The sequence below is a fragment of the Anas acuta genome, chromosome 6, assembly GCF_963932015.1.
Source record: "Anas acuta chromosome 6, bAnaAcu1.1, whole genome shotgun sequence".
In the NCBI taxonomy this organism is placed as follows: Eukaryota; Metazoa; Chordata; class Aves; order Anseriformes; family Anatidae; genus Anas; species Anas acuta.
The window spans coordinates 37,627,211-37,654,678 of NC_088984.1; the positions used below are offsets into that span (position 1 = coordinate 37,627,211).

The 27,468-nt window shown below is 37.7% G+C and overlaps 1 protein-coding gene across 4 annotated transcripts in view; it reads right to left on the minus strand.

Annotated features, from left to right (window-relative positions):
- Window positions 1-3,277: 3,277 nt before the first annotated feature.
- The window catches only part of HECW2 (HECT, C2 and WW domain containing E3 ubiquitin protein ligase 2), a 192,688-nt gene continuing 168,497 nt past the window's right edge, over window positions 3,278-27,468 (minus strand). For all 4 annotated transcript variants that reach the window (XM_068686569.1, XM_068686568.1, XM_068686567.1 and 1 more), the window contains exons 22-29: window positions 24,831-24,983; window positions 22,652-22,750; window positions 20,758-20,887; window positions 20,006-20,152; window positions 19,318-19,432; window positions 18,514-18,599; window positions 17,222-17,334; window positions 3,278-12,217 (exon numbers count right to left, since the gene is read on the minus strand). In XM_068686569.1, coding sequence (XP_068542670.1) covers window positions 12,106-12,217; window positions 17,222-17,334; window positions 18,514-18,599; window positions 19,318-19,432; window positions 20,006-20,152; window positions 20,758-20,887; window positions 22,652-22,750; window positions 24,831-24,983 — 955 coding nt within the window. In that variant the 3' untranslated portion in view covers window positions 3,278-12,105. The remainder of the gene's footprint in view (window positions 12,218-17,221; window positions 17,335-18,513; window positions 18,600-19,317; window positions 19,433-20,005; window positions 20,153-20,757; window positions 20,888-22,651; window positions 22,751-24,830; window positions 24,984-27,468) is intronic.

Sequence of the window (27,468 nt, forward strand, 5' to 3'; positions counted from 1 at the left end):
TACTGTAGCATAAGAATTTATGAGCTATAAATTTAATTTAGCAGTGCACCATCAGAGCTACTGGATTAATACTGCTTATGCTGTGACCACCAGAACCACGGGTAATGGCCGTGTGCTTGAAGCGGGCTGTGCCCAGGTCATGCTGTCACAGCAAAGGCTAGATTCACACTGAAGTAATGTAAATAAAGATGAGACACGTAATTTGGGAAAATTGAAAGCATTTTTGAAGACTTTGGAATATGTTACACCACACAGCTGAAACAAGAAGGTTTATCTACAGAGAGCAAGAGATGCTTAACCAGCAGTTCACTTGAGCAGCCCTAGGGTAACTCACCTGAGCTTCCATCTAAGTTATTAGCATTTTGCACTATGGAAGTTTTTGACAAAGAAGTCTAGTATCTTTTTTTCTGTCCTACAGAGCTCTACCATCCCTGCAAAGTTCCAAACCATACCCGTTTGTTCATTTTAACACGGTTTCAAGTAGATTTGCCAAATAGAATAAAAATACACATAGAAAAGATCGGTTCTGTTGAGAAGCAGTCTTTGTGTGGTATGAAAAGCAGCATTCTGAACATACCGACTGATCCACAAGAGTAAAATTAAATTCTGACTGCAATGAAGATGCTTTAGGTTATTATAGCACTCGGTGCCAAAAAGTAAATGACAGTGCTTTTGTTTGTCTCCTTAGCTGTTTGTGTGTCGCTACCAATCCTTGCAAGGCCAGGAACTGCTCTACTCTCCCCTTAAGTCCTGAAAACCAAATACATACTAAAAACACTTTGTGATAGGGGCATGTTATTGTAGTCTTAGTTATCTGTTTATATAATGTCATAGAAATGTGTGGCACTTAGACAAGGGTATAATTAGTAGGACTCCACCCTGAGGACTTTGGAATTTTAATTAGATACAATACCACAGCGAATGACAAAGGGTGGAGAAGGGGGAATGGTAAGGTGAAGGCTAAGCAGCACAGGTTCATGAGCTATACTTATCACTAATGCGTGCATCTGGTCATTAATTGATATTTTTTAATTATCCCAAATGTATTAGCTTCATGATTCCCATTCTTAACACATTTTCTTTTGCATTCCTTAATTATCTATCAATTATGAAGTTGGCTTTTTAAAGTCTTCAGAGACATTCATGGAAATAACTTCTCTTGGTCCATTTTTCATTTGGTAAGGACAATGACATACAGCTTATGTAGTTCAGAGCCATAGGTCATTTAGGAAACTAACTGTTGGGAAAAAGCCTGGTTCCCTCAAGAAGTGCTGATTTCAACTCAGACCTGTCATGTCCAACCTAACTTGGTGCAAACAGACAGCAAGCTACCCTCTTCAGCAAGTAACTTTTTTCTGGATTGGAAGACAAGTGGACAACATTAAGTCACATAGATGGAAGCTGTGAATGTCTGAGCCTTCTTTTCTAACTTGTTTGTAATAGCTTCTTTAACAAGACATCAACAAGGCAATACCCTGATCTGTGGCACAAGAAAGGCCTCAAAAAAACACGAGGCAAAAGATTAATTTAATAATCAAGCCATTCCACAGGGCAGTACATGTTTAAGTAAAGCAATGACATGTGAAACCTTACCTGAGCACTTTCAGTGTCCTGAAATTCAAAAGTCATGGGAAAAGATCCATGTCTTCTATATGTTCCCTCTGCTACTTTCAACCTTCAAGCATCAGCAGCAAATCTGCCTGCAGAGTGGGTGATCGTTGCTGTGCGAAGTACCCATGGTTGTTTGCTTGGCAGAAGAGCATGGAGCTGGCACGCCAGAACACCACATAGGGCAGGCAAGCCAAAAAATGTGCTGATTCTATGCCTCTCAGATTATAGCATAAAGCTGCCTGTCTTAGGAGTGGTACTCCTGTAGTTAACTGACAGTGAATGGTGTTTCTCTCTGCAAGGATAAAATAATCAAAACCAAAAACAACCAAACCATACAACAAAACCCACTACCCTATAGAGATTATCTACATCCCAAACATCTACAAGAGCACCAATTGCTGAAGCAACTTCACTGATCCCAAATACCCAACTAAAACATGAAATACTCAAACCACAGAAGGACATTTTGCAACAGGCCCCACAGAATCAGCACACTATCTCCTGCTATATCTGCAGTGGTCAGTTCTGGAAATGACCCAACCATTGAAAACAAACATTCACCAATCAATAAGGATTATCATGACTGTATTCAATACAGGTCATTTACAGATTTTCCATATCAAAATCTCTGCAAGAATGCCACCACATTTGCACATAGGAAATGAGTACCAAAAGGCAAAGTCTCTGTATTTCACCAATGCTTAGCAGAATTGCCTCAGTGTCACATGGCACGAGATCTATACAAGCACCATTCTTCACACTGAGAGAAAAATGTGCAACTGTTTGATACATGGCATCAGGTATCGATGAACTGCATTATGAACCTAGAATTGAGAAGTACAACAGAGAGGTGGGGCAGAAAGGTTCTCAAAGCCTTTCCTCCTCCCACAGCAGCTCCCAATTAATGATTTAGGCTAGCTTGCACTTCATTTCCACTAGCAGCAAGATACTGCAAAATTACTGTCTAGGAAAGTTTAAAATAATAGAAATATACTTGCATATTTGATTCTAAAAAGAGTTCATAAAAACTGTAATGTAAGAGAATTGACAACTTGCCTGTCAAGAACAAAGTTCTACTTGGCCTGCGCCTTGGTGGGTGAACTCTTAGCCAAGTACTGAATAAAGACCGATACCGCTCACTAGCTAGTATAATCTGTTCCCAAAGTAAGAAGAAATCTTTAGTGGGAGGCACTGACTTTTGTGAAAGACAGAAAAATACCTTTTTCCCTAAAGATATTTCCCTATGAAAACACAGTGTTTTTCTGTGTTAATCCACTGTTGTAAAGCACGTTGCTGCTCATTCTGATACTCCAGACAAAAGCACAGTTTTTTGTGCAGCCTGGGCCTCTCCAACATCTTGACTGTAGTCTGCTTCTTTGTTGAATTCATATGATAGCCTTTGTTTCAAATGTTCTTATTCAAATTCTGTTGCATATGGTTGGAGAATCCTTACTGTTTCTGCTGTAAATGATGAGTCGTAACACACCAGACTCCTTGGGCCACCAGAAGTCCCTTAAAAAAAGCGATGTAAGAAAGACTATCCTGTGGTTTCTCCACAAGTCTTAAACTGATGCAAAGGACACAAAATGACACAGAAGTGAAAGGCACTCATTTAAACACTGTTAAGATGTATTCAGAGGCACAATAAAATAATTGATTTCTAAAGTGGATTTTGTAAGAAGATTTATTTTAATTAAGTGATTTCATGATGAAACATGGTCTTAAACAAAATAGAGATCAGTACGAAAATAAAATTATACACAGAAAAATCTTTTCCCCAATTGTTTTTGAATAACAGGAAATACAACACAGCAGTCCTGTATTCAACTGAGTAGATAATTATGTGAATGTGTGAGCAGTCAAACATTACAGTACAATCCTTGAAGCCAGGCACAACAAAATGCCTGTCAAACACTCAACACATTTCATATCTGCTCTCTCTGCCTCAAAGAAAAAAAGTGAAATGTGATGCAATGTAAACGGAGAAAAGGACATACACCATCTTAATGCTTGAAGCACATTTTCCCCATTTAGTGTTTTGTGAAAGACATATACCAAATTCAGATGAAACAAATCAGCTTGTAGAAAGATAGAAAAACTTGGTATTGTATTTGATATATAGTCTTGTGAACACTTAACTGAAACATATGGAAAGGATTAAAAAATACACCACGTGTTCTACTTAAAGCTTAGAAATAAATATGCACTCTATATTCTCAGTGCCTGAAATTCTTTAAAAACAAATAACTTGGTATAAAATTATATCAAGTAATTGTCAAAAATGAGGGAGATGCACCTATATACCTGTTAGATTCTGGATGCCTGCATCCCCACTACAAAAACTTGTAAAACTATATGCGCTTTCAAACATGCTCAATAACCCAAACCATAGCCTAGCAAGGGCAAGAATACTGACTGACCTGGGGGAGCCAGTACTCTACACCACATCCCTCAAGACCTTCTTTTCTACAAAGTATTCCCCTTCCATACTGTACCAAGCCTTACGAGTGTAAATGTTCAATCACTTATACAAAAAGCAGCCTTGCTGATCAGGATTTGTGGATGCCCTCAAGGCTATTTCATTCCAAGGAAAAACAGAGTACAAAGAAAAAGCATCCTCCTAAGATGATATACGTACTTCATATTATTATAATTTGTCTTCCTCCCTGCAATGCTGATAATAAACAGCAGTCTCCTGAGTGTTGCAGACTCATTGCAGGAAAAAGTCCTGCTCTATGGAACTATTGAACCATTGTGGTCCAACACACTAAATGTCTTCTAGTTTAGGACTTAAGTTTACATGAAACTCTTCCACCTCAGTTACCATGCTGAAGAAGAAAACTTGCAAGGAATTCTTCTTTTGACTTTTATACCAGACTCGGATATCCAATCGTCTTGGCTTTTAGGTAAAGAACCAGGTCAGCTTTTAGGTAGAGGACCAGGTCTTGAAATTCTTCCTGTCCTCTTACTTGATACTTTTTCTGACAATGTCACTAGAGTGTGAATGAACTCAAGACTTGCATCGGCTTGGCCAAAGCTAACAAGATAATTGAGAATAGTTTTATTATCTTAAATAACCTTTAGAAACTTCACATCAATCCCAGAATGACAAAAAACTCTTTGTAGAAATTCATAGTTCATACACAACCTTAACACAAAACTCAAACATAAAAAAACAAGCAAACAAAACAAAAAAAACACCTACGTTTTCACACAGCTAAATGTTGGGGGTTTGGCCCATCACATTTAAAATGAAAGTCCTCTTAAGTAGTGATGATTTAACTTTTAAACAGATACTATTTTCCTTGCCAAATGCAGCTGGTAGTAAACACAATAATTATTTGTAAAACCAGCTAAAAAGGACTTCCAGACACGACCCTTATTTAGAAGCTTTCATTTTCCTGAGAGCAGTCAAATTAAAAAATTAAAAAGTAAAACAAGAAATAAACAAAAACAGAAAATGGTTTTCAGATTGTGTGCTTTAGATTTTCAAAACCTGAAATAATCAGCCAAAACATGCCTTCCAGTGGTAGTAACAGTAATCTATTTCAGGATAAATAGTCATTTTTCCTTGGTACATTATCATAGCCTAATTTTCAAGCTAAAAGTATCTCCTTTTGTACATCCAGTGGTCAGCACAGCTCACTGCCCCACTAGGTATTTCCAAGCCCAGTCCTTTTCCTGTCCCTACTCTTTCAGTCTTGTCGCCACTCTAGTACTGTTCCACGGCTTCATTTCACATGTTGTAGAAGTGCTGTATCTATCATTACAGCACCTACAATTACATTCCTTCCTTAGCACTATTTATGAGGCGTCAGAGATTTATTTGCTTATTCATACAGTAATCTCAGCTCCAATGTCTGACTACAGTCAGCACGACCATCAAATATGATGTCTCAGCAAAGTATTTTTTCATTGGCCAGATTTCTATTGTTAGATGAATATTTTTAACTATGAAAAAATTGTAATTCTCCTGATTTAACACAAGAGCTTTTGAGTAGTCAACAGAATATGTGAGAAGCTGCTTGTACTGCAACTAACAGGCAATGGAGGTGTGAAAATACCCTTTGGAAGAAACCAGTTGAAGGGCTGTATGACAAACCCTCCATCCATGGAAGGCACGGACTTCACTACAAAAACAATTCCCCCTCTGCCATGACCTCTGGATCCACGCTCACCTGTGTCCCTGTGAGGGCTTGTGCTGCCAGCCAACAGCCTGAAGTGGCTTACGAGAATTGGACAATTCTGTCAACAGAAAATATCACAGGAAAAATCCCCTGCCTTGCTATGAACTTGGCAAAGCTGAAGTCAAAGCACATTTGACCCTTGGATACCTAATCACATGCCCGGTTTCCAGAAAACATCTAGCACTACTGGGTTAAAAGATATTTTTTCTTCAGCTGTTCACAGTGTGAGAGGAACTACAATCCCATCGACTCTTTGTACTGAAGGCTCTCATTGCAAAGGAGACCAGTTTCATTCTTAATGGAAAAAATAAATACCACCACAATCTCACTCTGATACTATAGTTACAGTCAATGTAGGCCATCAGCATTTGTCTCCAGGTGATTGCAGGATTATGTGCAATTAAAAAGGAGAGGACGGCCAGCCTTTGGAAGGCAGCCCAGCATAAGGGAGACCAGAGTCCTATGGAGTTTTGTAGGTCTCTATGTTTAAAAATTGATTATATTGATGTCAGCACAAAACTATGTTAAATTAGTGGAACAATATACTCCTGAGTGCTTAGTAAAAACCCTCTAAGGCAGACAGAGCCTTTTCTAGTAGGGGCCAAAGGAGAAATTTCTAGAAGTTAGAAACAAACAAACACAAACTGGAAAAACAACAAAAAATACCAGAATTTTCATAACTCGGAAGAGTTTTAAAGGAATCTAGGATTAGAGGAAACAGCTTGGCTTCCTTTCACATTCACCATGAGTTTAGGAGAATCATCAGAAGGCATCTACAATTGTATTTGTTTTGTACAGGTTACATTTGCAATGTAATCTGACTGCACTTGGTACATAAAGGAATCAAGTTCAAAATTCCAATTATCAATTTAGAAGGGGGTGATTAATGAGCGCAGTAATTCTTTCACAATAGCCCTCAGGAAATATTGTAATTGCATTCTGAATACATACAGATACTACCATGGGTTGTAGCCATTCAGAGGAGTCCCTGACTGTCATCCTTTACCCACAGTTAGTAGTCTTTCTAAGCAGTGACAAAACTGTCAGTATGTCACTGATTTTAATCAGAACTCTAAAATTAATCATGAGTTTATCTTACAATACCTATGGCATAACATCACTGAGCAAAATCTGTAAAGAAGAGCCCTAAATGAAGTTTCAGCCTGAACAATACTTTTCTTTCCAGTAAAACTATTTTAGAAAATACTAGAAATGCTTTAATAAAAACCTTTTCATAGCACTGAATGTTTGAAATATTAGATGTCTGCTGCATTTGCACCAGTCTGAAGCCAAACAGGAGCACTGTGAAGCTAATGGCCTACATGCAAAGAGTAAACCAACACACACACACCGTGAAAACTGTGTGTTTATACGGCCAGCTTTATAATTTTGCATATTAGTAGCAAAAATGGGTCATAAAAAGGCTTTTAACCTTAATGGATTTACGATAAAGTTCTCTCCCCCTACTACTTACTTAACATATATTTATTTTCCCTGAAAGCAAGGAATTTCAAATTCAATGCTTTATGCTTTTTTCTTTGTAAAATATTTAAGTAAAACATTAGACTAGTCCAACAGCAGCCACTGTGACTATGCTAATAAAGTTGTAAAGTTTTTTTTTTTACTTGCAATTGGTGAGCTAATCAGCCCCTAATACTTCGGCAGTTCTGTTTCAGACTGCATAGTAAAGCCAAAATGCTACTGTTTGAGAAGCCATGTCTGAGTAATTATTCTGAAATTTTGCTTAGAGTTCAATTTGCTTGCCCAGGGAGGAAGGGATGAGAAGGGAAAATAGCAGTGATGGTCGAGCATTAATACTGCAAGGTTAACATTAACACTCCTGCGGTTAAGTTTGTAACTATGACTGGAGACCATCCTTATTGCCCAATTCCCATTAGTGCTAACAGGAATAGATTCATCCTCCGCTTAAAATCAGTGGCAAGAAAATGTAACTGCTAGTATAATTTAATACAAGTAAGTTTCAATCACTAAAAAGAATTAACTTGCTTTATGCCATGGAAAATGAACTTACACAGGCGATTCAAGCACAGCTGCCAGAGATTCCCCTTCTGTGCACAGGAATTCCTTCACTCCAGAGACACGGTGCTTGCACACATCTCCAGAAACCTCTGCAGATAGCACTGGAGTAACTTTACATCTGCAATTAATACTGCTGAGATTAGAGTCAGCAACCAGATGATACCAGTGCTTCAGAAGGAAGCCTTTTTTTTTTTTTTTTTTTTTGACTTTTAAAGAGGATTAAAAATACATAGGAAACCACAAAACTGCTTTCTTTCCTATAATTTGAAACTGAGCAAACTGCCAGTCCACTGCCAGTTTATCTCATGCCAGAAACTTCATCTGATGTCCTGCCAGAATGCTGCTGCCTCGATTTTCAGTTTCCCTACAGATTACATATATTCGCTAAGGTTAACAGCTTTAATGTGGAGTTCATGGTGTGCCCAGCACACCTGCATACACAGACAGATTTCATCCTAGATGCTCTCTAAGCATTATTAACACCTTTTTATGGTAGGTTCACAACATGGACAACAAAAACTATGTTTAAAAGCAAGGAAAGGGGCAAATGTTTGATGAATACCAAGGAAAACAGCAGGTAGAGAGTGGGGGGAAAGGTTTGCTCTTGATTAGAATTGTGTTAAATAGGATTTTATTTTGGATTGAAAGAATACTTTCACAAGATAACCTGCGATGTGCTGCTGAAGGTGTTACAAAGGTAACAGACAGACATCTCTCACCTGCTGTGGGTGAAAACACTGCTAACAGTAAGCATGCTGGCTTGCAGCTTTTGGATGGGTAACTGCTTGCTCCAGTAGGCACCACATCGGATAAAGTCCATGTTGACAAGCTTTCCCGGTGTATTTAGGAGTGTTGTGGCTGCTTTTTGGCTAGCAGTGCATGACTCAGCCTCCTGGCAGAGCAGGAAACATGGGCACCTCACTTCAACGCTGTGGGTGCTTCCCCAGCCAGACTTTGTCTGGTGGAGATGCTGTAGGTGAAGTTAGTACAAGTTGTCATCACATGGTAGCCGAAGGAAATCTTTTGTCTACTTCACTTGAAGACTAGCTTTTTTCCGTCCTAAGTGGAAAGCTGCTTAGCACTGTCTGGAAAATCTCTGAGGAAGTACAGAGATTTTGGACATGCTTCTTCATCTTTCTCTACTCTGGCCCCTTGTGCCTGCCACAGCGTGACATAAGCTAAAGCACTCTGGTTGCTGATTGCAACTGCAGGACACAAAAGTTGTCTATCACTTGGGACATGTTCAATGGGAAAGGCTTCCCACACTGAGGAGAGAATATTCCACTCCATAGCCAGGAGACATACTGGTCTGACAAAGGTCAGGCTTCCTTTTCTATACACCCTCCCTGCTTATCTCTTCAGAGCAACTGCACTGCCTATATAATCACTGAGATCCAGCCACGTGCTCGAGGCAGAACAGGTAGCTGTATCTGGGCAGCTAACTCTTCATCGCTTTCAAACAGGATTTCTTGAGTCCTCCAGGTGATGTTGGCTGCAAAGGAGCAAGAAGCAGCTTCTCAGTCTCTCTGGATCTTAATGCTACATGGGTTGCAGATTTCTTTTGACTGCTGACCCGCTGTTGATCCTATCACATCTTTACAGAATACTGGATCATCGTGACTGATTTCAGTTATTTATGTATGCATAAACACAGAACAAATAGGTGCGGTAAATATATTTAAATAAAAACTGACAAATTCATTTATTCTTCTTGATTTGTACAAAAGCATAACTTAAAGGCAGACTAGTATAAACTTACTTTGTGCCAAATATTTAAACTTTTCATTCCAAAGAGTTTCTGGTTCAAAAATCGTAGATACAGTTTCCACCTGGGAAATCTCCTTTTTAGACCACAGGTAACACAGGAGTGTAAAATCAAAATTCTGCAGTCCTTCAACCGAGCAAAAGTTGCACTCTGATTTGAGTGCCTGAGTTTTAGCTACTCAGTGAATGGATCATATGAAACATGAGCCATGCTGGAGTGACCTGATGAAAAGTCAGTTTGCCTACTGCTCGCTCATCCTTGTTCTGAAAAAAGGTGTGCATTAGCATCTGTTACGTGCAATTTTAGCAAAGACTGATAAATATATGTGTAAAAATAGGGAGATGTTTGGATTTTTCTTTGCTACTTCATGCCAGCCAGAAGTAGAGCAGGAAAACCTACATTACTTAGGTAACAAAGTCCCAGATGTCATGCAGAAGCTCAATTATTCCTGAAATCAAAGGATGCTTTCACTCTGACTTTGCAAGTGGGGTTTCCTTTGCACAGGTAACACTTTCTCAGGAAGCCTGAAGGGTTTCCTCAGTTTTTGCAGCCACCACCACAGCTGCACCTGCCTTCCAACTTGGAGGGTGGAACGGCAGTCTTTGCTGACAACACCTCCGCTGACATTCACCGCCACAGGAAAAACACTCCTGCAGGAACAAGCAGGATACCTCCCTGAGATGCCCTTTCAAAAGTCTCCAAAGTGAGAACGTTAAGTTTACTTCAGAGGCTACTGTTCCCATGAAACAGGGCGTGCTGTGCTTCAGTGCTACCAAGAAGACTAGCGCAAAGCTAGATTGATGTTCTTGTCATCCAATATCCACGTGCAACTTCCTGGAATTTAAAACATGTGGACGCACTGCGTTGCAGCAGCTGTACAAGAACAAGTGCTCAGCCGCATTCGTGTTCCACAAGACCATCTAGAGGAAAGTACCAAAAATAGATGCAAGCAAGCCTTGTGTATTTCAGCAAAATTAAGCATGAGGAAATCTGTCCATGCAATGCTTGATATGCCATAAAAATTCTTTTAAATAACATTTTATAAGAAAACTATTTATCAGTGAAAAGGCAAGACACAATGAACACTTTACATATTGCAGTTCATTGATATGAACAGCGGCATTATGGCCAGTGACTCACCTTAGAGTAGGATACTCATAGATTTCCAAATGAGCTAGTGTTTCATGGTGCTGTACAAATAAAAAGTTGTGGGGAGCATATGAAATATCTGTATTAAACTCCATTGCATTAAGTTATCCAATGCATGAAAAATGATCCAGATGCATTTAAAATAAATGCATATTACGATACCACATATAGTATTATAAAATTATTACTTATGTGCACAGTCCTGATATCTATAGACATGGCACTGTGAAGAAAGCCTGGTTCCTAAGCGTTTTTATAGATACTTGATAGTGATACAGTTTGCTGTCAGTCAGATCGTAATGTCCCATCAACTTTGGTACATTCAGTGCAAAATATTTTTGGGAGTTTTTTTACTCTTATAAAAATAAAAAGGCTTTATTTTTTCCTTTGATAGTGCTCAAAGAATAAACACTAGCAGAATGTCTGTTCAAGCATGGAAAGTGACAAAAACAGAAAGAGCATTTTAGTCTGTTTCCTGTGTACACTCTAAGAAATGTAATACAATGAGCCTATAAAAATAAACAGAAGTCACTGTGTTAGGATTTTTTTTTCCTGATATGCTGCGATAAATTGCTAGTTTCTTCTTAAAATAGTTTCCATGCAGTACAAACCATAAAATCAGTCTGATTTTATGAAGTTATTAAGTTCATTTAACAGCTCATCTTTTGTCATATACAGCACTGGCAAACACATTTCCACAAACCTCCTTAATGCAAGCCATTATTGTTGCATCCTTTCTTACTGACTTTCCTTCCAATTCACTTTGTCACAGGAACTTGAATTCTGTGGTGCACACCATGCAGGCATTCGTAGTCTTAGGTATAGCAAGTACTGAATATGCTGTTATAACATATGGCATAAAGTAATGTACCTTCATGAATAGTCTTAAAGAAAAAAAAAAAAGTATATTGTATGATTTTTTGCTAATTTACTGAGTAGGTGGGGGCCTGAATGATTTCACATTTTGACTTGAATTTTCTATTCAGCAACTCTGGTGAAATCCAGTTTTCAGGTACACATCAGTTTTGCAGTAGTCAGGTTGATCACAACACGGGATCACACATTTCTTGTTTGCTCAGAAAATAAAACGTAACAAGTTTGGCCGACCTGAAAAAGTGTGGATTGCAAGACTTGTTTTTCCCTGCATTTCAGGCACACTCTAGATTCACTGCAGAGAATTCTGCCACTACCACAACGCTTTATAATTGCTTCATAAGTTCTTTCATGGAACCTCATTATTTGAATTGCATCATAAAACAATTTTCCTCTAGGAAATCCAATACAAACGTTCATTCGTTCTTTGAGAAGGCAGATCCACAAAAGTCCAAAGAGCTGGGCACTGTGGTTTGCGCATCACTCAAGTCCAAAAGTACTTGTCTCTTCAACTGCTGTCAACAGTTTTTCATATAGCATAGAGAATGATGGATAAGGGGGAAGGTCCAGACGATTGAAACAAGTGTGAGCCCTGAGGGGAAAAAGAGAGGAGGTAGAGAAGTCCATTATTTCAAAAGTTCAAAAGAAAATATGCGAGTGATATGTGCATGCATATAGATGGCCAGATAGTATTCTTTCAGAAGACTGTCCTGTCAAATGATGTTTTCCAGCAGAACAAGTAGTAAGGTTTAATGTATTTTTTTCTAATTAAAATAACCAGTAAGGAGCATTTATGAAGGCCTTTAGAAACACAATGACAGTGCAGGAGGCATGGGATAAATTTTATCCATTAAATGTGCAGGAGAAGAGAATGATATAACATGGTACAAATCAAGCACTCTGTTCTGAAACCTTGGCTTTAAATGGATCTTAGGAAATGTAATTTATTTTTCTGTATTGATGATATTTGAATACTGTATTTGTAATCATAAACGGTCCATTTTGGTATGATGAATATGCATAAGTTATTAGATTTGATGAAAGATTAAGAAATATGCAAGATATACAAGTAGTAATAAAGAACAGACAAATTGGACGCTCTTCCTCGTACATTTCCTCAGCACACAGATCATGCTGCTCGGAAGTTACTGCTTGTGCTGATTTACGCTATCTGTGTATCTGGCCCTGCAAGTCAATGACCTTTAGAATACTGCTTTTTGTAATTACACAAAACTATGTAAGTAGCTATAACATACCATCCTGTTTTCTGAAAAGTAAAACCACGTGGTTTATATCTCAGTTTCCAAAGTCCATCTGCCTCAGTTTTCTGAGGCTTTGAACTGACTCTTGAAACCTCTTCCAGGGAGTAAAAAGGGAGATGACAAAAGTTTCCAAAAGTTTCTTCTTTTAGTAGAATGAGTGTCCCTGCCTGGCTTCAGTGTAGGCTAAGGAAAATACTTTCTAAAGCACCATGGTGGATGAGCCTGCTCTACTGAAATAGACAGAGCTTTTAATGTGGTATGTTTCTGAGGAAGAAATGATGGCAAGGAAAGCTGGAGGAAGTATCTTTCCCACTTTAAAGATTTATACTAAAAACTGAATTTTGCACCCCTAAATACAGTATGCTTGAAAGTACACTTGTAGTGTATACTATATAGTGGAGAGAGCATTTCCCCAGCCTGTACTCCAGAAGCCTGATAAAAATTCTTCCACTCTGCCACCCCACTAAGGCTCTTGAAGGAGAGCTTTCTCTGTACTTCTGTTTTGCCTTTCCAAAATTCTTACAAAGTAACAGAGTAAACTATTATTGCCTTCATTATTATGATGATGATTTCAATAGAAATTTCCACTTAGGAGAAAGAGGCTGATTTAGACCCAGCAGCAAATGGGCAACAGGAGCACAGTGTGTGGAAGGGCTCAGTGACTGCTTAGGCTCAGCGAAGATTGTGGAAGAGTCTTAGGCAATTCACAGCCTAACCACATGCTTCTGCTGCTTGGGGCTGACAACCACTCATTAGAAGTATGGATCATGCTGTGTGGGCTGTAAAACCACAACTTATAAAAGACACTGTATATAATTAGTGAGGGATTCATTACAAGCTGGTTTAATAGTAATTTGGCATATTATTTACATTTATTAAGAGAATTGAGTTTTATCTTTTTTTTGAGGGCGATTTTAAAAACATAATCACCTACTTTGGAAAACCAAGTCATTAAAAAAGACAAAAACTTAAGATCTTGGCCTACTGAGGGAATGTATGCCTTTCTCACCCTCACAAGAAAATTTTAAGCCTCCAGGAGGAAAGGTTTTTCTTCTCCGGACAGCATTTTTCCATTCCAACATACCAAATCAGGTGGACACTAATTGTTCATTTTCCTGGACTTACAGTTGGTAACATAAGGAAAAGTACCTTGGTTCCTGAAGTCGAAATTTCCAGTCAATCTCCACTTCATTACATTTTGAACAGTATTACAGCAGTAAAATAAAGTGACTTAGAGTAAAGTCCAGCAGCAAGATGCATGCTATTTGCATGTGAATCGTTGCATGTGTTACCATTAGCTCCTATCTGTACAGCAATGAAAAGTACCTGGAGCACAACCAACTTCTCAGCAAGGAAGTGAACTGAAAGAATAACAGTCCCCCTGTTGATTTAGTCTGATACACAACACAACATGAAAGAAAGGCATAGAAGTGGCATCAGGGATAGCAATAGTTAAGCCAAACTCATAAAAATCAATCTTTTCAGGGCCTTTCACGTGCTACTGACTTACTACTGTAAAAGACAGTGATATCAGCTAAGCAACCTGATGTGTCTCACAGAAATCTCAGTAATTTGATTCCGCACAATTGATTACACAGCAATCAGAACACTGTGAACTCCATACATATCGAATTAACATGTTTGTGTTTATATTCAGAGACATTTAAACCACAATTACAAACCTACGTAACTATATTAGTTGCATTCTGTGCCTCAAAATTAGGAAGAAGAAATAGGGACAGGTGTTTTTGTGTGTTTTTAAGCTGTGCAGTAGTTATTTTAGAAACAGGGAAAAAAGAAAGCAAAATCCACTGACTTGTTGAATCCTAGCTTTTGCCACACTCATGCCAAGCATTACCAGACTTTACAAGCACTCCCACTGAAACTAAAAGAGCAATTTACAAACTGTAACTCTGCCACAAGTGAGTGATGGTGCCTGAACACAAATGCTTTAGTTATCTGAGAATCAGCAAGAGTCCCAGGGCAGCATTCTCATCAGATCCAGCAGTGTGTTTACACACAAGACTTGTTCGGAAAACTGAAAGTTTGCTATTCAGGATCACTATTAACAACATCTTACCTGCCAGCCAGTACTACTTGGTGATAGCACAGTAAGTCTTTGAAGCTGGTAAGACTTGGGCTGAAGCTAGACTGTACGCAGGAACTAGATATTTAAAAATGCAAATACAGCTTTCTGCTTAGGGCTTAGTCCATTTAAGTGTAAACGTGGAAGATCAGTTATTTTTTATGAGGTCAAAGTTCCACATATGAATGCCAGGAATTGCCAGCTCACAACAACTGTAGATGTTTGTCATACACAGTTGTTTATTTTAACAAGCACTGTAGCATTGGGTTACTTGAGCTTTCACATTTGTGAAAGTATGTTAAAAGCTATCTACAGAGACAGAAATCAAATGTTTCCTAAAAAAGGGAATCATAAATTAAAACTGAAGTGCATGATTCTCCTAAATGCAAATAGCTGGCATTTCCCCCTTACTTGCTGAACTGAATATGGTAGTTTATATTCTCTACACATTTCTCCACATTGCTCTACACGAAGTAGTTTTATTCTGCGGTTTATGACAATCAGGGCTCTGCACAATCTTTTCAGGGGAAATCGTGAGCATCCTGTTCAGGCATGTCCTGACCTTTTCCACACTGCGAGCTGTGCTTGTTAGCACCAGGAATTTCAGTATTAGAGAACATTCAGATAGTCTCCCACAATCCACTTTTTTTTTTTTCTCACTTAAAACAAATGATTAGATTTTGGTCAGAAATAATTGAAAAAGAAAATCAAAGCTTTTTCTTTTTGAAACGGAATCAAAACTAGCCCACAGGTCATCCATAACAAAGTAGGCTTATCTTACTACAAGGTATCATTAAGCCTCTGAAAGGTATTCAGGTATTTAGTTTGAAATACCCATTTCCAGAATTTGCTTGTCTTGCACCATAAGGTGGCAAGTTGGCTTTGTGTAAAGGCTACCTGCCATGTCTGTGGATTTCACACTGTTGTTTCTGTTTCTTTGACTTTCTCAGTGTGGTTCAAATGGCAGCCTGCAGGCCGGAGAGAACCCAAGAGATATCCCTACCTCTGACATTAAGCTGGAGAAAGCAGCCAAGGGTTGCTGGTCAGAGAAACTCTCCATGTGTTGGACAACCAATTTGTGCCTAAAACTAGACTCTGAATGCAAGCTATTCCTGAGGAATCTGTTTAGCAGGAATGGGCTTAGATTTAGGTTGAATTTCCTCCATGGATCAGTCCAGTCCAAAGCCACTACCACAAGTTACAAGAAGCAGACTGAACGCTGAGATGTGGCTAATCAGTTAGTTCACCTACATTTTACATGTTACTGTACTTCTAACAGCTGTTAACTCATTCTAGAGACTGCAGAATTCCAGAACTGGATGAAAGGGAAACTTCCAGCAATATATCAGCTTCTTCACAATATGGAAAAGGATAGAAACTGCAATTTTATTTATTTATTTATTGTCAATGTGTTCATGCTCGAAGCGGTTTCTTACATCACTCAAACGTCATTATTCTAGTTCTGGTATAGCTACCATTAAGCTTTGAAAAAAACTCTCTTTTTCTGTTTTTACAAAATCAAACAATTAAAAAACGCAACTTTTTTTTCTCATCCTACTCCTCCAAACATGTCACTACCCGATTTAAATGCTGCTTCTTGTCTTCAAGACCTTGCACAACTCAAATCCTGCTTGCATCTTGGACTCTCATACTCTTAAGTCAAACAACCCTTTACTCAAAATGCACCTTTTCTGCAATCCGCAGTTTGCTTCTTCCAGACTTGCACACAGTTTTGGTATCAAATTATAAAAATTACACAACTAAACTCTACTTTAATGGCTATGTGCATCCCATTCTAGAAGTCTGGCATTGGCTTTCACTCAGACATTGTCACAGGTGCTATTGTATTTTAATTTGTATTAACCTTGCTCCTAAATGATGAAGAGAACCTTCAGGAAGTAAATACTTGCAGATGTAATCAAAATGTAACAAAACCAAGTTTAGATGTCATTAATCATTCTAATAACATTTTCCATTAAAGTAAGCATTGAAATATAGATGCCAGCCTCAGCTACACTGCCGTGTCCATCTTATGAGAAAAAAAAAAAAAAAGAGTTCAAAGAAAAATGCATGCATCAGGCAGTGGAACAGTGAGGACGTAAATTGCCAAGCAAGGCAAAATATATTTGCATATTCACTTAAAACTTGATAATGTTTCTCAAATGGCTTATCTGTTCTAGTAACTAATGACTATTAGTTGTACCTCTAGTATTAACATCACTAATGCAAGTTTAACACACAGTTGTACCTTGGAAGAGCAGTGATCTTCCCCCACTTCTCCACGCAAAACCTTCTCGGACCATTGCTCCCTCTTAGAGAGGCAAATCCTTCGTAAGGTATGCTGGATGTGCCTGTAACAAACTGCCAGCACAAACAAAGCATCAAGGGTACTGGATGCAGATGGTGCAGGTTAGGAATTTATTTATATCAGCATACTCACTGCAGTTCAAATGCATACGCGAAAATATTTGCAAAATAAGGAAATTTGTGAGACACAAGTAATAGATGCTACTTTAAACGTACGATAAAGGAAAACATGCTGTTTCCTGATAGGGCTCTAGAACAGACAGGTTCCCAGAATAATTTCCTTCAAAGCATTCTCTTTGAAAGCCGTAATAGGAGTAATTATGCTACCCAAGTACTGTAGAATAAAACACCATTAATATCAAGTTCTTTCAGCTTAGGCCTAAGTCATTTTTTTCCTACTGTGTTTTTTTTCTGTATGAAGAGTAACTAAGAAAATGGTAATCACGTAGGATAATGGCTTTGTGTAAGGCCTTTTTGGTCATGTGAATTTCAATACTGTTATAAACAGCAATGAATACTGTAAGAAAAGGACTTAATTCTGAAGCAAAGTACTTAAATAGATAAAGAAAATCCTTCATCCTACTCATGGGTAATTCAACGATCAGATGTAAATTCTGATTCAATAAGAGCTCAAACACATGTTATGGTTTGGGGTGTGGGGTTGTTTCTTTACAGTTACAATGGAGATAACCTGTATTTCATAAAATTTAACTCCCTAGTAAGCCCACGTGTATTCCTCTGTTGAAAGGAGTTTGTCCTTCATTAGCAAAATTAATTCTGCAGGCTGACTTAGTGAAAATGGAATTGGACTGATTTTCAGGTTTTCATCATCATCTTCTAATTTAAAGTACTTTATCTTCCATCTAAGCTTTCTCTTTCATAAGCTGTACAAATATTATAATTTCTACCTAATAGCAAAACCAATTACAGGTTTTTTTTTTTTTTAGCTTTACCAGTCTTTATGCTTTACTATCTTCACTAGTCTAAAACACCAGTAAGGGATTATTGACATCACATGCTTTATCTTAAACTTATTTTTTACATTAGAAAACTATAAAAATATAGACTGTGTGCTTTAGTCACTTAACATTTTTATGAGTCTCTTGAGGTTATTCAGGTTACTCCCATTAGCCATCATCATTGTTTTTGGCTATCATACACCTAGGCAGAACTATTTTAGCATCTAATTTTAGTGATGCAAACTATTTCTACACACAACAGTTGATTTCCTACCTGCAAAAGTCTTAGTCGTTGTTCATTGTTGAACCTTTCCACAGCAGCCCAGAACCACCGAATTACAATGTGATTGTCATGATAACCTGTTAAAACAAGAAGAGCCTTTATACCTTTAGTATTATAAAAGTGATTGGGAGAACAGTTAATAAATCTTTCCTAATTTGGCACTAGCCACTGTAATGCCACATTCCTTATCAAATTGCAGCAAAATGCAGGAGCCGAGAGAAAACTTCTGAAATAATTACAAATCTTAGAGAATTAATTTATTATGACAAAAAAAATATCTCTTTTGCAAGCATGTCTTGCACTATGCGATCACTAATAGGAAAGCCAATTCTTGAAATATTCCAGTGCTGTGCTCTTTATGTATTTAAAACTCTGTTTCTCTTGAGGGAATTCCCAAATCTCCCATTGTTTTTAACAGTTCTTAACCAGAAGCCTGCAGCCGCTGGGATTACTTCTGATTTCCTATCTTCTTTGAGAGTGGAAAAGAGGTAATGAATGGTTACCATTTCCATTTATTTCCCAGTGTCTTAGTGGTACTCTACTAGTGTGCTGGTGAGTACAGTACCTCCTGCAGAGAGGAGTGCTTTTTGATGCTGTCCAGACAAAAAGAGGTAGGGGAAAATTGCAATGTAGCAAACTAAGATGGACAAAATACTTTCTCCTAAAGCAAACTTAACCAGAGAAATGCAGAATATACTAAAGATGTATCTCACAGGATGATACATTACAAACTTAGAAACTGGGTAATTTCAGGTCCCCCAATGCTGTCAATGAACAAATAAAAACAGAATTTACCTCCTCTATATTCTGTATTATTTCTCCAGTCACTCAAGTCAATTTCTGCTGTTCCAGCTATAACCAGTTCCAGTTCTCTTGCATCAAATACAGACACAAGCCTTGCATCAACTACCTGTGAAAGGAAAGAAAAGAGGGTCGTCTCTTACTAAGACACTTATCTTTATAAGACGTCTGTCTCACAAATAGAAAGAATTAAAAGCTTTCTTTTTTAAGGCAAATACATGGACCTAATTTCTTAAGCTGCAGTTCCATTCAGTTGCATTGGAGGACCACAGAGTTTGGTAAAGAAATTTATTGGCAAATATTGAAGTATTTCAGGACAAATTAAGTTCAATACATCCAATTTAATTGTTCATGATAAGACAGGTAAGCAAGAAACACCTTGAAATACACTCACATGTGCAATGCTGAGTATGGCATGCACACAGAACCTCAAAGGCCCAAAGCAGAGACAAACCGGTCACTTTAGCAAGCATTCACTTCTAATTATACAAATAATGATCAAAAGTACTATAACCACAGCATTTAAGTCAATAACTAACTGATTTTTGCGAACACGTATCTGTAAGGACACTTCTATTTGTATATGATGCTTTTTGTGACCGTGTATTTGGGAAATAGGAGAGAAATATTTTGGGGAGATAACGGAAGAAATGAAATTTCTGCTGGGATTTTTTGTTTTTACCTCATAAAACCCACGAACTAGGCTTTCCGTTTGTTGTACAACTCCTCTCTCAATTCTCCATTTTACCATTCTTTCTATATATTCTTTCTTGTTCTTTTCAGTGACTGGGATATTGGCACCTCCTGGCTTTAATTCCCGTTCTGTGATCTTAGAAGAAAATGACCAAGTGACAATATAGCATTATAAAGACAAAAGAAATAATTGCAATGATTTAAACTTCTGACTTGAAGTAATTCCTCAAAAGCACTAGCCAAGATTGACTTTAGCAAATTGGAATATGTGAAACAAGAAAACATAAAACACATCTTTTTGGATTAAGTTATATTTAGTCCAAAGTAAGAGGAATAAACTGAAAAGAAAAAATTACCTTAAAAAAGATTAAAAGATTAAAGTTTTTTTTACTACTTTACTACTATTGAAGTTTTTTATTACTAGTAACAACAAAGGTGTTGTGATATCTCTGAATGCTAACTCTACTGCAAATAAATTTAGGGAAACCACCTCCAACAAGACAATCCGAAATTTTTATGTTTCAGATAGTTTCCAGAAAATCTCCTTAACCAGAAATTCATGTTTGACAGGTTACAAATGATAATTACTCCTGAGAGTTCAACGTTGTTTTCATCAGCTAGAATTTTACAAAACCAAGTTCAAATCAGCATGGAATGACAACCATTTTTCTGTCCAAGTGAATGTTTATCTAGCAGTAGAATACACACAGGAAAGGAAAGAAAATTAAGAAAATTGCACACCTGCCCAAAAACTTCTTCATTTACAGTAAATGTGAGGTCTAGGATATCATGAATATCATTGTCTTTCATCCACTGCAAACTCTGGTGAAACTCCTCATCAAGATATTCCAGGTCACTCAGGTCACAGAGTCTAACATAAACACGAAAAAGATACATAAATACAGATGACAGCAGTAGTATGTGCTCAGTAACCAAACTCAGAACGGTACTGCAAAATAGACTAAGATTAATGAGAGCTAAGAGAAAAATCAACAGAATAAAGAAGATACCATTTCAAATCTCTCTTTATTTGCTCAACAATAGCAGTTAATGTGTAAGTAAAACAGGTTTTGTTAATGTGCAAAAATCCAAAATTTATTAACTTGCTTTTCAGGCTTATGGCGAGTATGTCCCATGTTTTCTGAAAATACATAGATTGAAGAGAGAAAAAATTCATATCATTCATATCATAAAAGAAATGGTAAGTTTTTAACAACAGAAAACTACTGTCCCTTTTGCTTATGGACCTACACTGCCCCCTCTCTTACCTCTTCACTGTGCAAAGAAGTCTGTTCACATAGCCTGCTTATCATAGGAATATCTTTTTTTTCCTTTAAAAAAAAAAAATATCCGTATTTCTCCATACCTGGTCCTTCTTTTGCAAATTCGGTCTGTAAGCCAATTGCCATTGTCAATTTTTAAGTTTCTTCTCCAAGATTCGATCACATGAACTGCTAAAAATGTTTAATACTGGGTTGGTAGTTTCTGCCATTCTTCTTAACTCTGGGTAATATCATGTTATGTGAAACAGGACACTGGGACTAATCACTAATCAAACTGCTTTTCAGCCGCAGGGTTCCCTGCTCCCATTCTCGGGCATGTATAAAGTCAGCAAGTAGCCCTGTACTTGTGTTGGATACTCTAAGTGTAGTTGAAGTGGCATCCTGCAGTAACAGTCCATACATCAAGGATTTGGCACAATGCCCCATCTGCAGAGATAGTCAGGATGGCTCAAAAGCAAAGATCACAAGCTGAGATGGAGAAACTGCATGTATTACACTACGTAGAAAGGCAGCCACACCATCCTCCACTGTCATCTTTAACTTAACTGTTCAGAGAAACACCAACTTAAATCATTGATTTAACATGGCAGCCACCCAATATTAGTATTAAAGTCAATCTAGGGCAAGTCCTCACCCTTACTAGGTCTTAGCACTTAGGTACTTGAAAAACATACATGCAACAGGAATGGATGAATGACTCCTTACTATTAGAATGCATGTTTTAAAGAAAAAAATATCCTTCCAGACTTCTCAATAACAGCTTTCAAATTGAGGACAAAAATGAAGCGCCTTAAATTCATTAGGTCTTAACTTCCAGACATGCTGAGCAAGTGCAGCTCTCACTGTTTCAGCCAGAACAGCAGCAGTAGTTCTGAAAATCAAGTCTGCAGTATATCAAAGTAAAACTCCTCAAAATGGAGATTGCCAGCAATCAGAGAATGCGGGTCTTGCAGTCTAGGTTATGAAGTGATTCATATCCTACCCTATGACTCATTACAAGACAAATTAATAACATCTCCACTAGTATCTGAAATAAAACCACAGCTCTTCATTCAACTAGCTCAAATGTAAGATTTTGTAGAAGAAAGCTGATAACATTGCTAAAAAAAATCATGAGGTTTCCATACAGATCTGCACGAAATCAGTAAGAAGAACATCCCAAGTTTTTAGGTAACTGGCTAACACCATAAGCAGCAACAAGTAAGGTTTTAAAAAATGATGGATTGAAATGATATGACTGCATTATAAGTAACGTCCTGTCTTTGAGGATAAGAACATTTATTGGTACACAAAATGGCATCATCTGTGGGGAAGGAACCAAACAGAAAAGGAGACAGAACAATTCCACTCACATTCGGAGGAGGGCTTTATAAAAGGGTCGTGTAAAGAAGGCATCCAGCAAATATTGATGTATCAGAGCAAGACCAAGGATTCGACCACTAAACCTGAACCTAGAAGAGAAAGAGTTACAATCACTGTACTGAGACTGTGTTTTGTACACTGCTCTGTCATCAAAACCTACTTATACTTCCAAACAGCATTTTAAAATCAGACTGCTATATCTAAATTGTGGTGTTTTGTTTTGTTTTGTTTTCGTTTTTTAGTTGTTTTTTAATTCTTTTATTTTCATCTTTCTTTTACATTCTCACTAGGGCACAGAAAAAATGCAAGTCTGCTGAGTATGGAAAATCCCTAGATACCTAAGTTGCAACTTCTCAGAAATGTCAAATCTGTATTTAACCCATTCAACCTTTGCAATGCTATGCTCTTTTTAAAAGCACATATTGCAAAACGATAGCCACTATTTATTTTCTTCAGACATTCCATGTAGAATTAACTTGTTTTTTTGTCACTGCAAAGCTGAAGGTCCTCCCCTCCTACCATTTCTCCCAGCCTGGCACTTGTTGCTGTGTTCTTTTTCTGTTAACTTACAGTGGCTCATTGCTCTTTTTAAAAACAAAATAAAACAACAACAAAACAAAACAAAAAAAACACACATGTATCTTAGTGCTCTCCAGCTCCACATCAAAGCAATCTAAATGATCTTCAATCCCCTGGTGGCATAGTGGAGAGGAGTTTGATAGATTTCAGATCAGATGGCAGCAACTTTGTAACATTTAGGGTCTTTGCAAATATGCCCTGGAGAATAAAGATCCACTGTGAAAAACCCTGTACATCTCTGGAACTAGATTTTAATGCTACTAATGTTTAAGAAATCATTTTTCTTAATCTTTCTGTTTATGCATCCTCAGCCACACTTCACCTGGAAAGATTAGGGCTTTACTGTACCTGCCTGTATACAGGCTTTGCAAGATGAGGATGCAACACACAGAGCCTTCTCCTTCCATGCACAACTGCTTGTCACAGATACTTTTTCTGAATTCCCCTTGAGGCTTTACAAGAGCAATGATGTCACTGGCACCAGCACTGCCCAAAAGAGAGGGCTCATGCCTCCCTCACCCCAGACAAGGTCTCTGGTCCTACACTGTGGAAGCCAGGGATGAATACAAAGTGCTGGCAGAAGCTTCACAGCACCAAAGGTTCTTTCTCCCCTTTTTGCCATATTGTTCTGCTTTTCTGGGACAGCACAAACCATTTTTTGCTGCAGTGTTGGAATTCAACATGTAGGTTGCTTCAACTAACTGAACATTTAATTTTCAACATTTAATTTTCTATTCATTTTTAAAACTAGTAATGAGATATCCCTCAGATATTCACTCTTCACAACTGGTTTCCAGTAAATAAGAGACTAGTTCATATCTGTTGTACACAGATGAGCAGGTGCCATCCTACTGTTACTGTAAGCTAACTACTTACATGGCACAATTCTCCATTAATATTCACAGAAAACCTTTACCAGCTTTTGGAGATGCCATGAGAAAATGATGATGAGAAAACTATTTAAATCGGCTAATCATTGTGAAAATGGCATTAAAACAATCCTTGCCAACTATTTTAGAACTGTGTGTGTATGTACAGACTTTTGCTTAAGAGCTATGCAACCACCAGTCTTTTTTCTCCCCTGTAATTAAGATAACCTCCACAGATGCTTCCAGTAGATCCGTGTTGGTGTTGGTGTGTGTGTATGTCTCTCCACCCACTAAGGAGACCTCATGCTTTTTAGGAAGTCCCAAACAAATTATATACAGTAACACCTATTTGAAAACTCCCTTAATCTACTTAGTTGACAAAAAGCCAATGTTTCAAGCACTTTTTTTAATGCACAAGGAGTTAATATTGCTTTCATGAAATGACTGTCTGCTAACGTACAAGAAATATAGAGTTGCACTGTGAGATAATCCCATGACACACGTTCCAAATCACACTTTTGCTGACCTTGTGAGAAATAAGATCATTTAAAACCACCACAAGAGAAAACAAAATGAGGAAATGCTGAAGAAATGCAATTATTTTGCTGCTGGATAAAAAGATAAAATTATGTTTTATATGTCTGAACAAACACGAAATGTTCCCTGCAAGTGAGAACAGCAGAAAACAATCTGAAAACAAAGAAAGAGAAATAATTCTTACCACTCGTGGTGATTGTCTACAAAAGCAGACATGGGACTTATTTGTACTGTATAGGTATCGTTAGCTGAATATTCAAACAAACCATAATATGGATTGAAGAGCTCTCTAGATACCAGGAAAAAAAACTCTCTTGAAGGTCCACTGTAGTCCAACCTTTAAAGAGAAATTTGACATTACTACATATTGTTTATTGTGTGCAAAGGAACACTTTCTCAAGTTTACATTCCTTACACTACATTTTCCATTAAAATTTCTTAAGATTTTAACCAGAACCCTTATCCTGCAGATTGCTTAATGCAAAGGGATGTGAAGTCCTTGTGGAGATCTTCTGAAATGGAATGGCTTGGAGGACTGGAATGAAATGCTCTACGCAGACTGCCTTCATCAAAATTTTTGGCTCCAGCTGTAATGGTCTTTTGCCATGGGAATATAACCAAATAAATGGAGGAGGGGAGGGGAGGCGAGGAAAGTGTCTGAGAGGAGAGGGAAGAAACATGAAAAGATCCAGCAGTAGACCAGTCTGCATTGGACAAATTAAGAATGAAAATGAAAAATAGTCATATTTTGTCCATGCAGACATACAACAATAGGACAGTTTGAAGGGCAATATTTCTGTTTTTCCTAGCAATATAACCTGAGATTACTTAAGTGATTTATCTTTCTTGGTCTAAATTTTCTTGTCTGTCTTCCAAAGTTGAGTGCATTTAAATGTCTTTTGGAGAGTGTATTTCCTTTGGTTTTTTGCTATTTCAAGATTCCAGTACTAATGAACAAGGAATCTAAATAACCCCTTCTTCCTGAATCATAAACAAACTCATTGCTGACAAAGCACTAACACTGAGTTTTGACATTATGCTGCAGGTCACCAGTGAAATGAGTTGAGTACAAAGTTAATGCTTTGGTGGAGGTAGAAAACTACAGATTATCCTGTGTGGAGCAGAGTTTACTATAATTTTAACAAATACATATTGAAATGCTTCTTCTATAGCTTGAAGATTTCATGCTTAACTTTTACAAAGGTCTTGCTTTAGTACTACAATGGACAGCCAGAAGTATCACAGAGAAGGTCAGCTTTTACATAGGACTCCTGCAACTAAGGTTTTGGCTCATGAACTTTTCAAGAAGACAGACACAGATGAGCGTGGTTTGTAAGGATGAAGTTGTCAGGCAAGTAGAAGTTAGGTACAATTATCAAGTTGAGGACAAAGCCTCTTCTGTTGAAGGAAAAATATTTTCCCTTCAGTCATTTGGAAGCACTTAGCTTCTGCTAAGTTTCAGAAGTGAAGTACTGAAACAGATTCTTACCCTGGCAAGAAGGACAGATTCCATCCTCAAACTGCAGGAAAAAATAACAGTTTGATATCATGGACAACTGTTAGATCTTAATCTTGGCACAAATACCAGATCAAGAAAAGGGTCATCTGGAAGACTCTTGCAAACTTCTGGGATAATTAGATTCACTATGAAATCTGAAGATGGAATAGAAACTGTGTGCTTGACTATCAGCCATTGCACACAGCTCCTTTTGTACACAGTGTTATTGTGAGTCATGTTAAATAAATCAATCATGAGAGTCCTGCACTGTCAGTCAGATTTATCCCACAATTAAAGGCTTGGCACAAGGGTGAGAAAACTTCATACAAGAGGTATGCAACCACACAACAGCTGCAACTGTGGGGCATTTGGGTATTCAGGAGCAGAGCAATATGTTGTTGGCAACATGACTCACGTCTCCCGGGAAGCACCATTAATACTTCAGCTTTACCACTCTAAAACGCAAACCAGCTTCTGCTAATATTTAATGGAACTTAGGGAAAGTAACTTTAAAGAATCATATTCTTTGCATCAAAATTTTCTTCACTTTTACCACGTGAAACATGAATGCAAAAACCACTAAACTAGCATCACCGTCATGACTGTAGAAATTGAAGAGACTGACATTGTGAGACGTACAATAAAAGCTGTATGAATGGCAATAAACATGTCTGAATTACCCCACTTACTAATATACAAACATACAGTGTATACATATTAGTAAGTACATATAAAAAAAAGTTACTCAGTTTCACTCTGTAAGAATTCAATTTCCCTTACTTTAAGTCTTATATCAAGACTTTACCAAGAGGAAAAGCAATGCAGCAGTGAAATTCAATGAACTGTCTTAAAAAAGAAGCAAGTAGGAAACAATTTGCCTCCAGTATTCCTCCTCTCCTCCACCCTGACCTGTCTTTCTACACCTAGCCAAATGAATAGTTTGATGTGATACGTATCCTTGCACCATCTCTGATGAAACAATACTGTTTGCACATATCCTTTCTTCATTCAAAACAGATTTGTAAACAGAGAATTGACGTCATTTTAATTTGACTTTGCTCTTAATTAACTCATTCTTTCCCATTAGGAGAGAGTCTTGTGTAAAGCTGGATATAATGACAACTGTATGTGTCACCTCCATTTCCAGGTCACTCTTGATCTTTCTGTACTGAGTGATGAACTGCAAAAGTCTGATGTCTGATGAAAGGAGACAGTCTATCTGGATCAATCTCTATCTCATGTATGCTTTTCAAATTTTCCCTTTCATTTTTAAATCTGAGTCGAGGTTGTAGCTGTGAAAGTAAAGTCTGGTAGGGCTGTGTAA